The sequence below is a fragment of the Schistocerca nitens genome, chromosome 10, assembly GCF_023898315.1.
Source record: "Schistocerca nitens isolate TAMUIC-IGC-003100 chromosome 10, iqSchNite1.1, whole genome shotgun sequence".
Classification (NCBI taxonomy): Eukaryota; Metazoa; Arthropoda; class Insecta; order Orthoptera; family Acrididae; genus Schistocerca; species Schistocerca nitens.
In genome coordinates this window covers 153,769,889-153,792,837 of record NC_064623.1, presented here as the reverse complement: position 1 = coordinate 153,792,837, position 22,949 = coordinate 153,769,889, and the positions used below count along the sequence as shown (strand labels likewise).

Here is a 22,949-nt window from a genome sequence, read left to right as displayed (position 1 = left end):
TCACTTCATTGCTTCGTGCTATTCACACTTACGCCTTCTAAATGTAATAGAATAAATGGGTAAGAAAGCTGCTACTTTGAGGAAAAGCTGCTGCTTCATCAGAATTCCTAGGCAGTTGTTGGTCATCTGCTATTAGCAGCTTAATATTTACTCGATTATAGTGGTATATTTCAAAGAAAATATTGTAATGAAAATGATAAATTTTTGAATATGTAACTGGAGAGATAAAAAAAAACTACTCAGCAAGTGCAGGAGGAGAAATCACATACAAAGGTTAAAGAAATGTGCAGATGTTCAGAGTCATTGACTCATTCTTCTGGCAGAAGCGGTGAAGGGGAAGGAAGAGGGGTGAATGAAAAGGACTGGGGAGGCTTAGGAAATGAGGAAAGCTCAGAAAAGTCGGCCAGAAACCTGGGTCGGGGGAGACTTTGTGGATGGGATGAGAACAAAAGACTAGTTGATGGGGACTGCACCAGATGAGATTTCAATACCTGAGAGTGTAGAGGTGGAAGATAGGGTAATAAGCAAGACAGACATTACTGACAAAATATCATACATGGGATAAGAGTGGAAAACTAGGTGCATTATACATGGTAGACATAACAAGGTGGGGGAGATGGAGAAAAATAGATAGGTCAGAAAATAAAAGATATAGAAAACTTAAAAGGGAATGAACAAATGAATAGTTACTGAGAAAAAATGTTGAGCCCGAGGAAATTAAAGAAAATAATTAATGAAAATTAAGGCCGGTTGGGTGGTGAGAACCAGGGACAAATTTTAACATCTGTTCCTATCTGCCAAGTTCTGAGAAACTGGTGTCTGGGGGAAGAATCCAGATGGCACATATGGTGAAACAGACACCAGGGTCGTCATGACTGTAGTGTTGTAGAGCATGTTCTGCAGCAGGAGACTGTGTGGTGTTCATTCACCCTAACTAATAACATAGTGGTAGTCATGCCAATGTAGAAGGCCAAACAGTGTTTTCATGTATATTGTTGGCAGTGTGGGTTCTCCCCGGCAGGGATTGTCATTTGAATTCACATAGCATTTCCATTATACTCGTGTGTTGATTGAACCTATCAGTGATGATTCTAGCAGCTTGCTTCTGAATTGCTTTGATGTCTTCCCATAAACCGACCTCAAGAATGAGTCTCCTTTATAGATGAGCTACACTTCTCTAGAATTCCCCAAGTAAGCCCAAGTCCACTGTTCACCTTGCCTACAACAAATCTTATATGATAACCTATTCTGCATGCTCAGATTTTTGTTAATTGTCTCCAGTGGGGTACTGTTTCAGATGCTTTCTTTAAGTCTAGGTATATGGAGTCTGCCCATGGTTTTCAGGTGTAAGAAAAGGGCAAGCTGAGTTTTACACGAGTAATGCATCCCAACTCTTTGTTGATTTGTAAATAGAAGCTTTTCTCTCTTAACGGAACTTATCAAACAATGGAAAATCCAGGATGGATTGTAACAATATAACACACATTGAAACTCTTACCCAGCAGGAGCTTGAGCAACATGCCCAACACCACCTCAAAAACCTCTCCATCCGGCTCACTTCCTATTCCCGTCTCGGAGTACCACTGCCCACCACCTCTACAACAATCTCCGAACCTCTCCCACACCCCCACGTAGCTGACAAACCCTGTCTTGCAGACCTACAACACTTATCCCACCCTCCAAAACTCCCTCCCACCACCACACAGAACCCAGAACTTAAACAGACCCACAACACAGCCATGAACATTTCCTCCAGAAGCCTTAATCCCACAGAAATATCAGTCCTTTCCAAAGGCCTCACCTTTTGCCCCGCTCCCAAATTCAATCGTGCAGGACTTGTTAAAGACCTCCTCTCCTTCTTCCGGTCCCTACAGTGGAAACACTTTTTCGCCACAAACCCGACCTATCAGACTCAACCAAAGACCAATATTAAACCTTGCCTAACTCAGTTGACTCCTATCCAACCGTGTTCCACCCCCACTGCCTCCAAACTACGCGCTGTTAACTTTCCAGAGTTTCTTAACCTTAAACCTTGCCTCACCGTTATTCTCCAAATCCCTCAACAAGCAAACTAACCTTACATTTGCAGATAGAACCGCAGTCCACCATCTAAAAACTGATCCCAACCTTATAATACTACCTGCAGACAAAGGCTCCACCACTGTTGTTTTGAACCACAAGGATTACCTGGCAGAATGACTCTGTCAGCTGTCAGATAATTCCAGCAGGATCTCCAGTCACTACTCAAATCCTTAGGCCCATCCCAGAACCTCTCCCCAGAGTCCATCTCTCTACTTACCCCTACCACTCCCCGCACTCTCACCTTCTACATGCTTCCTAAAGTCCATAAACCCAACCACCCAGGACGCCCCATTGTGGCCTGTGGCCGGTTACTGTGCCCCCACTGAGAGAATCTCTGCTCTTGTAGACCAACACCTTCAACATATTACCTGGAACCTATCCTATATAAAACAATCCAACCATTTCCTCCACTGACTCTCCACAGTTCCTGTCCCTTTACCACACGGTGCCCTGCTCGTCACTATTGATGCCACCTCCCTGTACTCGAACATTCCTAATGCCCATGACCTTAATGCTATTGAACACTACCTTTCCAGATGCCCTGTAGATTCCAAACCAACAACCTCCTTCCTAGTCGCCATGACCAACTATATCCTCACCCACAATTACTTCTCCTTTGAAGGCATTATCTACAAACAAATCCGGGGTACGGCTATGGGCACCCTCATGGCACCATCCTATGCCAACCTATTCCTGGGCCATGTAGAGGAATCCTTCCTAAAAAAACCCAGAATCCTAATCCCCTCACCTGGTTCAGATTCATTGATGACATATTTGCTATCTGGATTGAAGGTGAGGACGCCCTATCTACATTCCTCCAGACACTCTACATCTTCTCCCTTCTCCACCATTTGCTTCACCTGGTCCTACTCAACCCAAAAAGCCACCTTCCTAGATGTTGACCTCCACCTCAGAGATGACTACATCAGTAACTCCATCTATATCAAACCTACTAACCACCAGCAATACCTCCACTTCTACAGCTGCCACCCATGCCATTCCAAGAAGTCCCTTCCGTACAGCCTAGCCACTCGTGGTCGTTGCATCTGCAGTGATGACCAGTCCCTCTCAAAATATACTGAGGATCCACTGAAGCCTTCACTGACCATAATTATCCTCCCAACCTTGTACAAAAACAAATTTCCCCGTGCCTTATCTTTCCAGTCTCCCACCACCTCCCGAAGTCCCACAGTCCGGCAGCAGAGGAGCATTCCCCTCGTAACTCAGTACCATCTGGGACTGGACAACTGAATTAAATGCTCTCGTCATGCCCTAAAATGAGAAATATCCTTCCCACCCCTTCTACAGTGGTATTCCGCCATCCACCGAACCTACACAATGTACTTGTCCATCCTGACACAACCCCTGCTCCCAATCCCTTACCTCGTGGCTCATACCCCTGTAGTAGACCTAGATACAAGACCTGTCCCGTACATCCTCCTACCACCACCTACTCCAGTCCAGTCACTAACGTCACCTATCCCATGAAAGGCAGGGTTACCTGTGTAACCAGTCATGTGATTTACAAGCTAAGCTGCTACCACTGTGCTGCATCCTATGTAGGCATGTCAACCAACAAGCTGTCTGTCGGCATGAATGGCCACCGACAAACTGTGGCCAGAAAACAAGTGGACCACCCTGTTATGCATCCTACGTTCCCATAACCCTCCTGGCCTCAACCTTCTTTAGTCACTGTCCTCACCCATCCAGCCCTGTTCCCATTCCAGCACTATACAGCTGTCATTTCACCGCCACACCCAGTCTTTTAATTTCTTTTTATTTGTCTCCTTTCTGCTACTTATCCCCTTGTGCACCTTCTCTCCTGCTCTCCATCTAAACTGCTGCAGCACTTCACTGTCTGAAACCCCCACCATACTATCCCTCCCCCTCCCCACCCCAGCCTCCTCCTTGCCCCCCCCCCCCACCCACCCACCCACCCACCCACCCACCCACCCACCCACCCAGTCGCCACTCCCATCATGCACTGGTGCTGCTGCTTGCAGTGCTGTTTCAGCTATCTGAGACTGCAGACGTGTGTGTAAGTTGCATTTGCGCGCGCTTGTGTGTGTGTGGGGGGGGGGGGGGGGGCAGGTGTGCGCGCTCGCTTGCGCGTGTTTATTGCTGACAAAGGCTTTAATGGATGAAAGCTATAATTGTGTGAATCTTTTTGTTGTGCCCATCGCCAATTCAGCATCTCCACTTAGGGATCTTATTATATTTGAACTTAGAATATGCTCAAAAATTTGGCAGCAAACTGATGTGGATATTGATCTGTTATTTTGTGGGTCCGTTCTTTTATCTTTCTTACATACAGGAGTCATCTTCACTTTTTTTTTTTTTTTTTTTTCAATCACTTGCAACTTTCCACTGTGTGACAGGTTCATGATTAATGCAAGCTAAATATGGGGTCAAAGCCAGTATGAGATTCCATATGGACATGGTGACTCATTTGTTTTTAACTATTACAACTGCTTTACTATGCCAGGGGTGCCTATTTCTAAGTCAAAAGGTGACGTGTTTGTATGAGCATCTTACCTGAATGATTTTTTGTTAACTACAGAATTTAAAACTTCAGCTTTCCTTTTGATGTTTTGTATTGACACACCAGACTGGCTGACAAGTTGCTGAATAATTTGGTTGTGCTCTTTTTCTGGTGCTTCTCATGGGGTGGCAACAGTCTGTAGCAAAATGTGATGATGATTGCTTTCTTCATCTAATGATGTATTCTCTGAAGAACATTGACTGTTGTATTTAATTTGATATGTCATGTGCATGTGCTGATACAGAGATAGAAGTCCAAGAAACACAAGTGATATGGTGGCCACGGCAATGGTAGTGGTAATACAAAGCGTTAAGATGGTTTTTGTTGTGCATGGAAGCATGGATCATTGTACTATTACTGCATGTTTTTTTAAAAAGTTATGTGGTGACAGAGAAAACCTTGCCATCAGTTATTGCAGCTAATCTTTGAATTTTTTGCAACTTTTATACTGTTTTTGCATGCTAATATTAGAATGTTTCACACCATCAGAACATTTTCATGAATAATATGTAAAGTTTCTTTTCCAATAAGAATGAATCCTTTCTTCTTTTCAGATGAACTTAGTACTGCTAAAATACTGACTTCTGAATTGGTAGATGGAATTCCAGTGGACAAGTGCTGCCATATGGATCAGGAAACCCGCAACCACATTTGTCAGCTCATCATGAAACTCTGTTTGCATGAGTTGTTTACCTTCCGTTACATGCAGACAGACCCCAACTGGTCAAATTTCTTCTTCAACCCAAATACCAACAAAGTAAGCAGTTTGATAAATGAAATGCCAATAAGAATGAATCCTTTTTTTCTTTTCAGATGAACTTAGTACTGCTAAGATACTTACTTCTGAATTGGTAGATGGAATTCCAGTGGGCTTTTGCTGGAGTTTCGAGAACATACCTTCACCGAGGAGCCAAGCAGTATATTGCTCCCTCCTACGTATATCTCGCGAAGAGACCATGAGGGTAAAATCAGAGAGATTAGAGCCCACACAGAGGCATACCAACAATCCTTCGTTCCATGAACAATACGAGACTGGAATAGAAGGGAGAACCAATAGAGGTACTCAAGGTACCCTCCGCCACACACCATCAGGTGGCTTGCGGAGTATGGATGTAGATGTAGATGTAGATGTGCACCCATAGGCTGTTAATAAAAGTCAGACTGTAATGTATCTTTAAACAAATGTAGACAGAAATTAGCCTTCCATTTGCTGTAGTGTAACAGGCTTACTGATGAGTAAGAAATTGACTGACTAACTTTCAAAACTAATTATTCTGATGTCTGGCAAAAAAAGAAGTGTTCTAAGTTAATGGGACAGTTCAGTAATTAACTAGAAAATACAGCAATGACTACATGGTAGGGAAATGCTCATAACTCATAATAAGGGGAAATCACGGGAATGTCAGAATGATAAGTGATCAGAAAACTGAAGAAGTTGGAGGTGGTGTGGAAGAAAGTTAAGAAATCAATTCAAAGAGTCTATCAGAGGTAAAGCACAGACAAACAAATATTGTGTTTCTTTGATGCCATGATTTTTTTCAACAGACAGTGAAGTAAAAGATATCTGTTCTAGAGAAATAACTGCATGTTGTATCTTTCACTGCAGAATCCAAGGAATTTCTTTATTATTATTGTTGTTGTTGTTGTTGTCAGTGGTCAATTTAGCCAATGTTCCTTCTTAATAAATTTATTTAAACTGAAAATTAAACTTAAAAATGAAAATTATAGGACATGATACTCCCACATAGTGTTGTGAACACTAATGGCACTGTAATGTTCCTGTTCCTGCCCAGTCACATTCACCTCTAGTGACCTCACCCGAATAACGATTATCTGTTGAGTGCTGTCTGCTAGGACGTACTCAATCCATTCGGAAAGCTAGCCTGGTGTTCTGTAAACTTGAATTTTGTTCATGAAGTGAACCATATCATCAGCACAGGTAGGCACCACTATCCACTGTGTTCCACATCAAACAGAGTGAACAAATCTTCACAAAACTGCTGTTTGTGGAAGCTGTGGCATTTCCTACACAGAATATTTTGAGTGATACATGCTTTTGCAGTTGTTTGGAACACTTGCATTGCTCCAACGATGAGTGATAGGCTGCAGCTAGAAGAGGAACAAGTTATTTTGTGTAATATGCATACTGTAGAGTCTTAAAAGTATTCCAGTAGTTCATTAAATTACTTGCATTCCCATCCTGTTTATTCTGATATTAGTAGAATCTCGCAGCTATGCAAAAACTACTACTCTGCTCTTTCCTTTTTCTTAGGGAATTTAAAACCTATCTTACTCTGAACATAAATACAGTTTGTTGCAGTGGAACTCCGACAGCAGTTGGATATAAACAGCCCAAATTATCGAAGATGGCTGTAACAGTATTATGAAAAGGAAAGTAGCTACCCACCATATAGTGGAGATGCCAAGTTGCAGATAGGTACTACAAAAAGACTGTTACCAATAAGCTTTTGGCCAGTGTGGCTCCAGTTGCCAGAGAGTGCAGTCGTTCGTGTGTTTGTGTTGTGTGTGTGAGGGGGGGGGGGGAGGGGGGGTTCTATTTTTTGATGATGCCCTTGCTGGCCGAAAGCTTATTAGTGACAGTCTTTTTGTTGGACCTATCTGTGACTCAGTATTTCCACTATATGGTGTGTGGCAGTTTTCCTGTTCATAATGTTGTTATGTTCAGTCTTGGATTTTCCATTGTTTGAAGATGGCTATAACTTATTAACTACCTACATGTTACAGATTTTTTATTTGCAAGGAATAGTTACACATCCTAGCAAGATCCCTCTGTAGTAGTAGCGTCTCGTCCACTCTACCAAATGGGCAGTGGCAAGCAGTTGCATTCTTGGTGAATCCTGTGAAGTAATAATCTTTTGCTCACTACTTGCTGCCACATATGTTCCAATGAGAACCTTAAACATGAGAAAAATGCACATTGGGACCATTAAACCACTGAAAAAGACCAACGCAAACTACTGTGAAGTACATGGCTGAGAGTACTTCTCATTCTGCCCCACTTCAGCGTACGTATGGGATGCTGGAAGAATGATGGGTTAAATACCTCTCTGCACACTGTAACTTTATGTTTGTGATCCCTATGGGGGGGGCAGTATGTAAGGGTGCGCTGTCCCCGCCCCACTGATGAGTTTTATTATTTGCGTAGATTGGCACTGTCTTAGTGTTGACTAAATTCGTCGAGTGAAAGAGGGTACGGTGCAACTGATGAAGAAAATGTCTCCTATGGTGATCATTCACCAGTAACTGACGCTGTCTGACTGCTTCTCGTAATAACTCTTATTCAGAACTCCTCTTTACCATAGTTACAGCGATTTATTTCTGATACCTATGTACAGTCGGCTCTTGAGGTACCGCCTACTGCGTTGCCGGGCATTAATTTGCTTCTTCCTACTTTTGCTGATATACACAAAGTTCCTCAATATGCATTCTTCGTTTTTTTACTCCGAATTCCAACAACCGCCTCGGAGTATCCCGCCGCCACGACTCTTGGACCTCCATGGAGCAACGTCATCAGCCTCACTGCGTTTGCTCCATGGCGGCCCGCTACTTGCCGCGTCAACGAAAGTCCGCGCCGGTTGCTGGCTCAGTGTTTGAATTATCTGTACATATAAAAACCAAATACTTCCACAGTATTTATGCACATAACTAACAAATCCTAACCCGCAACTCAATTTTATCATTTAATTAGAATTTGTGCTAGGCCAGGGGCGATAGATGGTGCATGCAACAGACCACTTATCGACTGTTACGCCACAAAGGGGTTCTGGTATATTTCTAGATAACTTTGTAAATAGGCTTTCTCAGAATGGTTTGCATCTATCTTCAAGTGTCTGTCAGTTCAGTTTCCTCAATGTCTCTCACAGGTCAAAAAATCCTGTGACCTTTCATGCTGCTCCTCTCTGACCTGATTATTCTCTTTCATGTAACTACAAATTATTACACCCCATTATTTATGTGAGTTAATCAATTCTAATTGAGATTCATTGATATTAGAATCAGTCAGGCAGTAGTAGCCGACCGCGACAGACGCAGCAACTGATAAGTAAGCCGCTTTTGTGACTTTTACGAGTTCCTAACCAGGAGCGAATTTGATTATAGCATCTGTGTGCTTTAATAGTTTAGTTTCTTGAGTTTCTGCAGTTAAATTTAAAATGTAATAGCCACAGTTCTTGCATTTGCATCAGAAAGTAAACTGATTTTGTGACGTATTTCAAGTTCCTTATCAGGGGAAAATTATCTAGTTTCACCTGAGTGCTTTGGTAGTTAGGTTCTTGAATATCTGCGTATTACTAGGCACAGTTTGTGTGTTTTTGCCAGGGTCTAAATTAGAGTTGCGCAGCACATGCCAATAGTCCATTTATGTGCATAGTTTAGTTTTCGACAGTCTTTGGTATGGGCAGGGACTGCGATTGTTGTGTGCAAATGTGAGCCGAGTTGGTGACACTTTGCTCTCAGCTTCAGGCTGTGATGGCTTCGGTTACACAGCTTGAGGCTGCATTAGATGGGCACCACTGTTGTGGGCCAGCCGTGGTGATCCAACGGATGTCCAGCGCGTCAAGAGTCCTCCGATCGGTCCTCACTGGTGGACAACCCAGTTACTGCTTGCACTGAGGCTGAACCCTCACCTGTGGTCGAGTGGGAGGTCGCCCCGGGGCGAAGCAGGTGGCAAAAGACTTCCCAGGCGGCCGCACGCAGGTTCCAAGTGCTGTCTGTGGCTGGCACTGTAGCTGAGCCAGATACTGTCACCTGTCCTGTTTCAGAGGAAACCACTCAGCCTGCAATATCTGGGCAATTGTAGAGGGTGGGACTATTGGTAGTTGGGAGCTCCAACGTTAGGCGCGTTATGGGGCCCCTTAGGGACCTGACTGACAAGGAAGGTAACAAAACCAATGTGCACTCCGAGTGCATACCGAGTTGAGTCATTCCAGATGTGGAAAGGGTCCTTCCAGATGCCTTGAGGAGCACAGCGTGCAGCCAACTGCAGGTGGTTGCTCACGTCGGTACCAATGATGTGTGTCGCTTTGGATCAGAAGAGATTCTCTCTGCTTTCGAGCGACTAACAGAAGTGGTAAAGGTTGTCAGTCTTGCTTGCAAGATGAAAGCAGAGCTGACCATTTGCAGCATAGTCAACAGGACCGATTGCGGACCTCTGGTACAGAGCTGAGTGGAGGGTCTGAATCAAAGGCTCAGACGGTTCTGCGACTGTGTAGGCTGCAGATTTCTCGACTTGCGCCAAAGGGTGGTTGGGTTTCGGGTTCCGCTGAATAGATCACGTGTCCACTATATGCAGGAGGTGGCTACACGGGTAGCAGGGGCTGTGTGGCGTGGACTGGGTGGTTTTTTAGGTTAGAGGATCTCGGGAAAACACAAGAAGGGCTTCAGTTACAAAGGGTGCAGGCTGAACACAGAAAGAACATAGATACAGGAACCATTAGTATAACAGTTGTAAATTGTTGTAGCTGTGTTGGAAAAGTACCAGAGCTCCAAGCGCTAATAGAAAGCACTGATGCTCAAATTGTTATAGGCACTGAAAGCTGGCTAAACCCCGGATTTGAGCTCAGCCAAAATTTTTGCAAAGAACCAAACGGTGTTCCAAAAAGATAGGCTAAACACGGTTGACGGTGGCTTTTTTGTTGCTTTCACAAGTAGTTTAACTTGTCCTGAAATTGAAGTAGATACTTCCTGTGAGTTAGTATGGGCAGAGGTCATTGTTGGCAACCGGAATAAAATAATAATTGGATCCTTTTACCGACCTCCCAGTTCAGATGATACACGTGCTGAAAGGTTCAAAGAAAACTAGAGTTTGATTTCAAACACGTACCTGACTCATACGATAATAGTTGGTGGTGACTTTAATTTACCCTCAATATGTTGGCAAAAACACATGTTTAATTCCGGAGGTACACTTAAAATATCATCCGAAATTGTGCTAAACACATTCTCTAAAAATTATTTCGAGCAGTTGGTTCATAAGCCCTGCGAATAGTAAACAGTTGTGAAAACACACTTGACCTCTTAGCAACAAATAATCCTGAGTTAATAACCAGCATCAAAACCGATATAGGGATTAGTGAACACGGGATTGTCGTAGCGATATTGAATATTGTAATCCCCAAATCCTCGAAAAATAAGCGAAAAATATACCTGTTCAAAAAAGCAGATAAAAATTCACTTGACGCCTTCCTGAGACATAATCTCCACTCATTCCAAATTAATAATATAAGTGTAGACCAGATGTGACTTAAATTCAAAGAAATAGTATTGGCAGCAATTGAGAGGTTTATACCAAATAAACTAATAAATGACGGAGCTGATCCTCCTTGGTACACAAAACGGGTTAGAACACTATTGCAGAAACAACGAAACAAACTTGACAAATTTAAACAGATGCAAAATACCCAAGATTGGCGATCCTTTACAGAAGCTCGAAACTTAGTGCGGAGTTCAATGCGAGACGCCTATAACAGTTTCCACAACAAAACTTTGTCTCGAAACCTGGCAGAAAATCCAGAGAGATTACCTCGAAGGTAACGGTCTATTGACACACAGTCAACATGGGTTTAGAAAACATCATTCCTGTGAAACACAACTAGCTCTTTATTCACATGAAGTGCTGAGTGCTATTGCCAAGGGATTTCAGATCGATTCCGTATTCTTGGATTTCTGAAAGGCTTTTGACACTGTACCACATAAGTGGCTCATAGTAAAATTTGCGTGCTTATAGAATATTGTCTCAGTTATGTGACTGGATTTGCGATTTCCTGTCAGAAAAGTCACAGTTCATACTAATTGACAGAAAGTCATCGAGTAAAAGAGAAGTGATTTCAGGCGTTTCCCAAGGTAGTGTTATAGGCCCTTTGCTGTTCCTTATCCATATAAACAATTTGGGAGACAATCTGAGCAGCCGTCTTCGGTTGTTTGCAGATGACGCTGTCATTTATCAACTAATAAAGTCATCAGAAGATCAAAACAGACTGCAAAACAATTTAGAAAAAATATCTGAATGGTGCGAAAAGTGGCAGTTGATCCTAAATAACGAAAAGTGTGAGGTCATCCACATGGGTGCATGGGTGCTAAAAGGAACTCGTTAAACTTCTGTTACACAATACATCAGTCTAATCTAATAGCCGTAAATTCAACTAAATACCTAGGTATTACAGTTACGAACAACTTAAATTGGTAAGAACACACAGAAAATGTTGTGGGGAAGGCTGCGTTTTATTGGCAGGACACTTAGAAAATGTAACAGACCTACTAAGGAGACTGCCTACACTACGCTTGTCCGTCCTCTTTTTTAGAATACTGCTGTGCGGTGTGGGATCCTTACTAGGTAGGACTGACGGAGTACATTGAAAAAGTTCAAAGAAAGGCAACACGTTTTGCATTATCGTGTAATATGGGAGAGAGTGTCACCAAAATTATACAGGATTTGGGCTGGACATCATTAAAAGAAAGGCGTTTTTTGTTGCAATGGAATCTTCTCACGAAATTCCAATCACCATCTTTCCCCTCTGAATGCGAAAATATTTTGTTGACACCGACCTACATAGGGAGGAACGATCACCATGATACAATATGGGAAATCAGAGCTTGTACGGAAAGATATAGGTGTTCATTCTTTGCGCGCTATACGAGATTGGAATAATAGAGAATTGTGAACGTGGTTCGGTGAACCCTCTGCCAGGCACTTAGATGTGATTTGCAGAGTATCGATGTAGATGTAGAAGAGTTGAAGTGAAATATAATTTTTGTGTGGTTTTTCACTTCATGATTGCTCTCTCACTCTGTAGCTTGTGTTTTACCGTATTTAATGTTTAAAGTTGCCTTCTTGTAGATTTCTTGGTGATGTGGACCTGTTATGCAGCGCCACTGATTCTGGCCGTGTTGACTTTGTCTCCTTCTGCAGTAAGTTGAGGCCTGCAAGAGAGCTAAGTCTACACCAACTGGCTATGAAATGATGAAACTTCTTTTCAGTGACTCTTCTGTATGTTGCTCCAGTATTTAACAGTTAGGTGAACTTATCCCACTAGACCAGAACAGCATAAACCGAGTGACTTTCATGACATCGAATAAGTGAATGAATTGAAAAGGCATTTAAGAACAGAACATATCAATTTTATCTTATTAGCTGTCGAGAGTGTAGGCTGCATTTCTTTCTCTCTGCCTTCCGAGCACTGCCGAGATGTGATGCCAATGCATAAACAACTCCTTCACAGAAAGTGTAGATGCTCAGTTGTCATCGCACTTTGTCAGTGTCCCGTGCCCACACTTCTTTCATCATCTCTGTACACGTTTGAACACAAAAGCGTGCACAGTGGGACATTTTCCATTTACAACTACATAAAAATACATCTTCAAATCTCATGAATGTCTTTTGTCGATCCAAGAGAATAACAACAGAATATGCTATCCTGAAGAATTCTACCAATTACACTCCATTTATCTGTTTTCTGAAGTAGCAATGTAACATTTATCAATCTGTAAAGAATGTTGCCATTGTTTGCACCACTTTGAAATCTTACCAAAATCTGACTGATTATTTGTGCAGCTTTTTCTTTTTTTCCCCAGAGAGTACTTCATTATAGTTGGCTGCACCATCTATGAAAACTTCAAACATTACTATTAATATTGTCTGCACAGTCATTAATGTGCAACATAAGCAGCTAGTGTCCCATCACACTTCCTTGTGGCACACCCAAATTTACTTGTAGATCTGTCAATGAATTTTCATCAAAGATAACATGCTGCATATTGCCTACCAAGATCCTGAATCCAGTCACAAACTGTGCTCCATATCCCCTACTGGTGTATCTTTGTCAAGTGTAGGTGGTACTCAGTGAAATGCTTTGTGGAAGTCGAGTATTACTGCAACCACCTGACTACATTGATCCATGGTTTTTCAGGATGTCACATGAGAACAAGGCAAGTTGAGTTTTTTGTGACCCATATTTTTTTAAGTCCACGTGATTGGCATGGAAGCGGTCATCCTCGTAAAGATACCTCGTCATGTCTGAGACCTTAGAATATGTTGTTAAGATTCTGCAACTGATGGATAGCAGTTTTGTGAATTGCTTTTGTTACCCGTCTTCTAGTCAGGTGTGATGTGCCTTCTTCCAACTACTGGTTACAAAGGGATATTAAATACTTATTGTTTATGCAGGCAGATCTACATATTTTATTTAGCATTTTGATGCTCTTTAACAATATAAGACATAAACAATTACTAACAAAGGAACTATAAATGGCCTATTAAACAAACAAAAGGAAAAACCGAAGACCATTGTTCAGGTTTTCCAGCCACTCCATGCCACGGAGCTGGCCCAATGCAGTTCTTCCAGGAATATTGTGAAATCATGCAAGGGACAGTCCAGTACAGTGTGTGTCGCCATCTGTGCCATCTACAGTCACAGCTCTAAGAGACGTGCCATCCCGAGCTATTGAGAGTAGCAGCTGTTCTCCCATTTGTAATTTGGTTCAGTCTGTACCAAATGACATGAGGAAGATAGAAGGTTTGGTGGCTGGCTTTTCAACCCACAAAAAGCCTTGCTCGGGTCAAGATAACCACTCTGATTTCCAGGCAGCCATAGGGGTGAATGTGCTTTGCAATGGGCTCACAGTGGTTCTCTGGGCCAGTTGCCAAGATTTTTACTTAGATTATAGAAAATTGCTGAATGATGTCATTCATTCGTCTATTTGTGGCTTAGATCATGATGGTACTGGACTTGCACTTATGATATGGGATATGCCAGCATGGTGAAGTGGTGGAGGGTGATATATGAGTTGATGATTAGCAATTACAGAAACTAGATTGTACAATTTTTAAACCATATTTCTCGATAAATTAAGCTTATTAAGTCACAAAGTAACTATAATCTGATTTTACTAGAATGTCAGTTACATAAAACTGTTCTCCATAACTAACAATAACATTAGAGATGTACATAGTTAAGAAAAGACCAGTTACATGTAAGTGTTGCAGATTATTAAATTTAAAATGCCAGATACTTTAAAATATCAAATTGTTACAGAGAATAACTGTATTTGTTATGAAATACCAAAAAAAAAAAAAAAAAAAAAAAAAAAAAATTTCATTTCCATGAATTTGCGAAAATACCTTTGAAATTATGAAAAAGTCATACAAAGAAATATGTATAATATAAGAGTACAGTACCCAAACAAGAACCCTGAAAATTTCTGTATGCCAGGTACAACTGCTTTGTGTGTCTGCAACATGATTTTGTAAACATCTCCATATAAATGCTTCTTCGTAGCTATGTAGTCAGCTATTGTTTTCGCCTACAGCCATTTGCACTTCACGGTTGAAAGCTGTCAAAACCACTGACAGGTATCAGGGATTTCCTTAAGTTGACTCAACTGTAGGAAGTGTCTTAGTAGTAAAGAATGAGTGTATTATGATGAGGAAGTGCTCATGTCATCATATCCCTTGAACTATGTATCATATAATGATGTACACTGAAGAGCCAAAGAAACTGGTTCACCTGCCCTAATATCATGTGCCCCCAGGCAGCGAAGTGCCACAACATGATGTGACATGGGCTTGACTATTGTCTGAAGTAGTGCTGGAGAGAATTTGCACCATGAATCCTGCGGGGGTGTCCATAAATCTCCAAGAGTATGAGGGGGTGAAGATCTCTTCTGAGCAGCATGTTGCAAGGCATCACAGATATGCTCAATAATGTTAACATCTGGGAAGTTTGCTGGCCAGTGGAAATGTAAACTCAGAAGAATGTTCCTGGAGCCACTCTGTAACAATTCTGGACTTTTGGGATATCACATTGTCCCACTGGAAATGCCCAATGGATGCAGGTGATCAGACAAGATGGTTATGCATGTGTCACCTGTCAGAGTTGTAGCTAGACATATCAGGGGTCCCAAATCACTCCAACTGTACACGCCCCACACCATTACAGAGCCTCCACCAATTTGAACAATCCCATGCTTACATGCGGGGTCCATGGATTCGTGAGGTTGTCTCCATACCCGTACACGACCATCTGAGACTCTTTTGACAAGGGAGCATATTTCCAGTCATCAACAGTCCACTGTCGGTGTTCAGAGGCCCAGGCAAGGCGTAAGGCTTTGTGTCGTGCTCTCATCAAGGGCACACAAGTGGGCCTTCGGCTCTGAAATCGCATAACAATGATGTTTCGTTGAATGGTTTGCACACTGACACTTGTTGATGGCCCAGCATTGAAATCTGCAGCAATTTGTGAAAGGGTTGCACTTCTGTCACACTGAACGATTCTCTTCCGTCGTTGCTGGTTCCATTCTTGCAGGATCTTTTTCCAGCCACAGCAATATCGGAGATTTGGTGTTTTACCGTATTCCTGATATTCACAGTGCACTCGTGAAATGGTCGTACAGGAAAATCCCCACTTCATCGCTACCTCGGAGATGTCGTGTCCCATTGCTCGTGTGCTGACTATAACGCCATGTTCAAACTCACTTAAATCTTGATAACCTGCCATTGTAGCAGCAGTAGCCCATCTAACAACTGCACCAGACACTTGTTGTCTTATATAGGGGTTGCCAACTGCAAAGCTGAATTCTGCTTGTTTACATATCCCTGTATCTGAGTACGCATGCCTATTCCAGTTTCTTTGGTGCATCAGTGTATTAGCATAGGTACATTCAGCAGGGTATGTGGTTACTGTCAATGAAATATGTTGTGAATAGAATTAGTAGCAAAGGAGTAATACTTTTAAACTTCATGCACAATGTGCCAGTTTTTCATACATCTCAGTGTTTATGGTGTCATGTCTCCTGAACTATGATAGGTAGGCGATTCTTACCCCTCCAGAGACTGTTGCCTGTGACAGTCCATCTTTATAATGTGTGTGGATATCTGATACTTTCAGCATACAGTTTTGATTTATGTGGTATTATTTGTAACTGATGTTTTGTTCTTGTATTACAACCATGGTGGTCTTCATTTCTGTGTAATTTATCTAATTTTTGCTGTACGAAGCAAACAGATTCAGATATGTAGTTAGAAGTGGTAAAATTTTGTGATGTCTCAAGAGTGGTCTGCAGTGCTCAGGTTCCTCTTCAAAGAGTATGGAGAGAGATTGGCTTTTGTATATTCTTTCCCATAACAGAACGAGAACGTGCTGTCTTCTTAGATGAAGTAGAGTGATGTTTTATGGCATACAATCCTTTACATTTTGTGGAGACAGTCAACCAAGAACCCTGACTTGCCCATAGCTTTTGTGTGTGTTTGTGTGTGTGATTCTTCATTTATTGGATATTGTCAGGCAGAGGAATGTTTGTACCCAGGGACATTACCCGCTGTCATGTAAATGATAGTTGTGAGATCAACGATTCTCAGTAAACTTTTTTCTGAGTTGCTCCTATGATCACATGGTGATGACGATGTGTAAAGCACAGCATAGTGTTCATACTACTGTAGTTGATTCAGACATAGATAGAGATGGAGAGAATGAAAAGCAGTGTTAATAAATAGTGCCTTGTGCCCAGTGCTCCAAAGACCCACATAGTGTAATGTCACCCATATAAAGTTGCATCACCATCAGTGATTTGTAGCACAATGACTTCATAACATTTTGTATGTGTGTGCAATATTTCATTTATGTTTAATGTAAGTTGATTGGTGTCAAGTATAACACAGGTGGCAATGCTAAGAATGGGATGCATCAATAAGAGAATATCACTGTGTGGTGGGAGTTTCAAATTGAAATTTCAAATTTAATTTATTATAATTTTACATAAATGGAATTTTATGGAATTTTCTTTTTTTCTGATTTTGTGATATGGGGTCACTTCTTGGGTCACATTGATACTTGCTTTGGCCTGCATACGGGCCACAGGTTGTATACCCCTGTTCTAGAGTTTTTTAATAATCATTATTCAGGTGAGTTACCGCATTGAACACACAATATTTTAATTAACTGTCATACTGAAGATGCGTTTGAGAATGCCATGCAAATAATTCCTCATTTTGAGAGTCACGAGCATCGCACATGACAAGCTCCCATATTTTACGTGCGCTTTTTGTAAGCTGAGGTTATTCATGTAATTGTTCAGGTTCTGTTATGGCCAGACAGAACTTTCTTAGTCTTTGTGCAACTGGTGATAATGGAGGCAATGTTCTTTAAGACTCACTAACTTCATTTACTCTACAGCTCGCTCTGTTGGACTTTGGTGCATCTCGAGGGTACGACCGAGAGTTCATGGACAAATACATAGAAGTGATTCGAGGTGCAGCAGATGCCGATCGTGAGAAGGTTCTCGTGTTGTCTCGGGACATGGGCTTCCTGACGGGCTACGAGTCGAAGGTATAATCTTAACATACTGTGCAGTTTGAAGCATTGCACTAGTGTAGCTGCTAGCCACACATAGCTAATAAACAAAATCAGAATATGTAGTTGCTTGTGATATTTTAGAAAGATAAGACACTTCACTTCCATTTGATTTCTTAATAATCTGGGAGTAATAAAAGCTGCTGCAAAAAGGTTTTGTGCATGACTCTCGTGACTTCCATAGTTCTTGGTTACGTGATTGAAAACCTGATACTCAATACTGTCCTGGCTACAGGAAATGGCTACATACAGCTACATCTTTAATGAAGTACTTGTGCTTTCTTGGTGCAGTTCCACAGAGTACATCTCATCTCCAGTCCTGAATGATGTGATAGTGTGGCTTGTTTACTTGTTCAACCTATTGCCTAGTTTAATAAAAGGGTCACTTTATTTTCAGAAGTGTTGTCATCGTGGATGTTGCATGCCGAGTTGGCATATGCCTCAGTGAAGTCATTAGTGAATTCAGCTCTTGTGTGACACACTAAACAGTGCTGATTTGTACTTTAGTGGCCACCTGTGGCCAATGAATTGGTTCAAGCCCCTCAAGAAGTCCTGCAGAACTGGTTGTTTCCTTTTTGGAAGTGTCTGATAGGACTCTGTGTACCAACAGAGCACATGACCTTCCCCACATGATAACTGTGGCTTTTAGACACCCATTGTGAACAACAGGACAAACTCCCCCTCATTGCCATGAGGTATGTAGAAAACGGAGGACAAGACACACAAAACGGAACCTGGATCGCTGGTGTAGTGTCCTATTAATGGTGGATACTGTGGAGGTGGCCAGCTACTGTTACACTTTCCAGGCACACAGTCTCACGGAATCAGCACAGAGGTGAGTCAGGCATGTTTTAGACTGGTATCACATATGGGTGCCGGACACATCTCATCGCTGATTAGCGTAATTTTTGGTCTCTGCTGTATTGAAACAGGATCCTGTGATTTATTGATTAACTCTCTAATCGACATTTGAGGAATGGGTTCATCTTTTGAGATGATAATTCTCAGCCACAGCATGCTCACCTGATGGACACCTTCCACCAGAAAGTGGGAGTTGACTAATTCAAATGGTGTGCAGCCTGACCGAGCACCCTTGGGATGAGATGAAACTTGCAGGTTATCATTGTAGGAGCCCTCCTCACACTATGAATGATGTCAGCAGCACCCTGTCACGAACAGGTTCGAGTGGCAAGATCTTGACCACCTCATTGACAGCAAAATGAGAATGATCCGAGCATGTTGTAAGATGTGGAGTACATAGACACTGTAATGAATATTATTTCGCAACAAACGTGAAAATGTGCTCTTTTGCACAGACTGCCTTGTGGTATATTCCCTGTTGGATTTTTATTTACTGGATTGAATGGCAACTTAATTATTTTTCTGCTCTTCTTCCTCTTAGTTGATGCTGCAACTTAAGGCTCCTCTTCCTGCTTGTGCAGTTTATGTTTGAAGAAAATGTAATACAACAACTTCTGCTTTACTTCAGTAATTGTTCTAACAGTTTTCTTATATACAGGATGAATCAACTGCCCCTAAAGATGTCATTTTATGCAACCCGAAATGTTACATCTGGCCTTCAAAAACAACAAGCAAGATTTTCTTATTCTTTCACCTGCTGTATGCAAACTTTAAGCCCTAAAAAATGAAAAAAAATGGGGCCTTTAAATAGGACATTTGATGTAGTTAAATTTTGTACTGGGATATAATTTCACTGAAGGTCACAGTTTTTGAGTAATTCCAGCAAAACAAACGAAAGTGACATTTAAATGCACGTACTCCCCCATACTCATTCCTCACCAGTCGAGATTTCTAGTATGTTTTTTGTAGCACTCCGTCCTACCACTGTACAAACATTTCCAATTACATGAACTATTCCTGATGTTACACCTTTTTTGGTCTCTATCAATTGGTCCTATACACCGTGAGGGCGATGAAAGGAAAACTTCTTTTTGTAAACATGATGCTATAACTAATTACATTGGCAATTCAAACCAAACTTAACCCTTACAAGCACAGTAGTTTCATAGCTGGAAGGTCTGATGAATGCAGTGATATAATTGTTTATTTTATGCTTTTGAAATTCACAAAATTGTTAGGTGAAATTTAAGCAAATTTCAATTTTACAATTTATAAGTGCTCAGTTAAGTCAGTGTCAGTGAAGGCCAAAAACAAAAATCAAATGTTGCGAATAATTCATGCAGTTGCAAATTTGTGCATAATGGTAGGATTTAGTGCCATGAACAACATACTAGAAATTCTGACCAGTGGGAGCGGAGTCTGGGAGTCGGGGTACATTTGAAGATCACTTTTGTATGTTTTTCTTGAATAACATGAAAACTGTAATGTATAGCAAAAACGTATCTCAGTACAAAATTCAACTACATTAAATTTCCTAGAAAAGGGCCCATTCATTTTTTTCTGTAGGACTAATAGTTTGCACTTAGTGAATGAGAGAATATGAAAATTTTGCACTTGGTTTTTGAAGATCAAATATAACATTGCAGGTTACATAAAATACATTAATAGAGGCATTTGAATCACCCTGTATATACTCCATGCATTTTTTGAAACATGTACGGTGTCTGTCAGATAGCAAAAGACTTCAGTCATAATATTTTACTGTGAAACACTACATACAAGTTCTTTTTCCATGCCATGAAGGATTCATGATTCAGTATGACCGATCAGTTGACAATTCCATTGTTTCAGTATCACTACAGCCATTTCAGGTTTTCCTGTATTTCTTCTTGAAGTGACATACTTCTCCAATACATACTGGGCATTCATGGAGCTTCTAAATTGTGCCCACAAAGTTATAGCAGTTGCCATCTAATCTTAATGACACACACCATCCATCGTTTCAGTTTTCCGTGGGGAGATAAAACAGTAAATCCACACTGTAGTTGCACTTTCCAGCAACATAATTTGTTTAATCATTCTTTCATTCATGAGTATCATTCACCGGTAAGAAATACGTAGGGGTACACATCACTCTTCCAAAGTGATTTGCAACACCATACTTGGTTATTACAGGATGAGTCAAAAAGGCTTCACAACTTTGGAATGATATACAAGTTTATTGAGATAACTTACAGAATCAGTAAAAGTGTCATTTTGGGTTTGATGTGACTACCATTTGTGATGTGGCAAACATCCAAGCGGTAATAAATTTCTTCCCACATTTGTTGCAGCAAATCGGGTGTAACTTGTGCAACGGCAGCATAGATTTGATTTTTCTCCTTGACTATTGTTTGGTATGGGAGGAACATATGCACGGTCTCTAATGAAACCCCAGAGAAAGAAATCAAGTGGCGTCAAGTCTGGGAAGCGAGGTGGCCATGCGATTGGCCTGGAAAGTGATTAACAAGGAAACCTCGGACTTCTATGAGAAAATGAGGTGGTGCATCATCTTGCTGGTAGTAAACTATCCCATCTCGGTCATCTTCATCGATCTGTGGGCAAAGCTGTCCTTCACGTGTTTGACACAATCATCGATGTGCAGGGACCTGGTGACTTATCACACTGCAGCAAACAACCAGTCTCCAGAAAGTTCTTGTGCAAAGAGTAAATTGTAGACGTACTTGGCTATTCTTTAGCATATTCGGTGGGAAATTTATACCAAATAGTTGTTGCAGAGTTTGTTTCATGAAACCAAAAAGCACAGTGAGCATGTTCTGCACTGCTGAAGTTATCTATTTTAATTTTGCACTATGCTGACACTCTGTTTCAGGATGGGGTATAGATGCACTGTGTGAATCAAACTTGAGGTTCTGTGCTACAAAATGATACATCTACTGATTCTGTAATTTATCTCAATAAATTTCTGTATAATTCCAAAGTTGTAAAGTCCTTTCTGACTCACCCTGTATTTGGTTTTTATTTTATAGTAAAGTTTTCTCGTGCACCCCTCGACTCTAAACCAGGCCACGCCAACTTGAGCACTTAGTGCTTGCGTTGCCCGGTGCCACACTGAGCGGCAGCAGCATTTTTTCCCCTCCCTCTTCTCTTTTCTCCTGTGTAGCGGCTGTAGCAGCATGCGTTGACAGAGACAGCACTCACTCTTGCATCGTCTTCAGTACGCTGAAGTATCCATTCAGGATCTTATCAAATGGGACACTGTTAATCTGTCTTGCAAGTGATCAGCATGAGCAGAAAAGGTTTGAATTTAGGTGTGCCATTTTTTAATCTCAATGGGAAGACTGGCAATTTTTTTTTTTTTTTTTTTTTTTTTTTTTTTTTTTTTGCAAAATCTGATGGGAAATAACTGATTAATCTGCCACACTACCATAAATATCAAAGCATCAACAGTGCGCCATCATTACAAAAATAAACATTCCTCAGCACATGAGGGGGATTGTTGGACCGGAGAGAAGTGAAATGATCACTAAATTAAAATCAGAATTGCAACAATCTGAAGAGGTAAGCCTTGGTTATCCTGTTCATTCTAAAAGAAAAACACAAGATACCTTTTTTGTAATTGTACTCATATATATATGTAATTGTACTCATATATATATATATATATATATATATATATATATATATATATATATATATATATATATATGAGTACAATTACAAAAAAGGTATCTTGTGTTTTTCTTTTAGAATGAACAGGATAAACAAGGCTTACCTCTTCAGATTGTTGCAATTCTGATTTTAATTTAGTGATCATTTCACTTCTCTCCGGTCCAACAATCCCCCTCATGTGCTGAGGAATGTTTATTTTTGTTATGATGGCGCACTGTTGATGCTTTGATATTTATGGTAGTGTGGCAGATTAATCAGTTATTTCCCATCAGATTTTGCAAAAAAAAAAAAAAAAAAAAAAAAAATTGCCAGTCTTCCCATTGAGATTAAAAAATGGCACACCTAAATTCAAACCTTTTCTGCTCATGCTGATCACTTGCAAGACAGATTAAAACAAAGATGAGGTGACTTACCGAACGAAAGCGCTGGCA

At 41.1% G+C, this 22,949-nt stretch overlaps 1 protein-coding gene across 2 annotated transcripts in view; it reads left to right on the top strand.

Annotated features, from left to right (window-relative positions):
* The window catches only part of LOC126210324 (atypical kinase COQ8B, mitochondrial), a 127,057-nt gene that overhangs the window by 81,684 nt on the left and 22,424 nt on the right, over window positions 1–22,949 (top strand). For both annotated transcript variants that reach the window (XM_049939526.1, XM_049939525.1), the window contains exons 9-10: window positions 5,179–5,381; window positions 17,809–17,961. In XM_049939526.1, coding sequence (XP_049795483.1) covers window positions 5,179–5,381; window positions 17,809–17,961 — 356 coding nt within the window. The remainder of the gene's footprint in view (window positions 1–5,178; window positions 5,382–17,808; window positions 17,962–22,949) is intronic.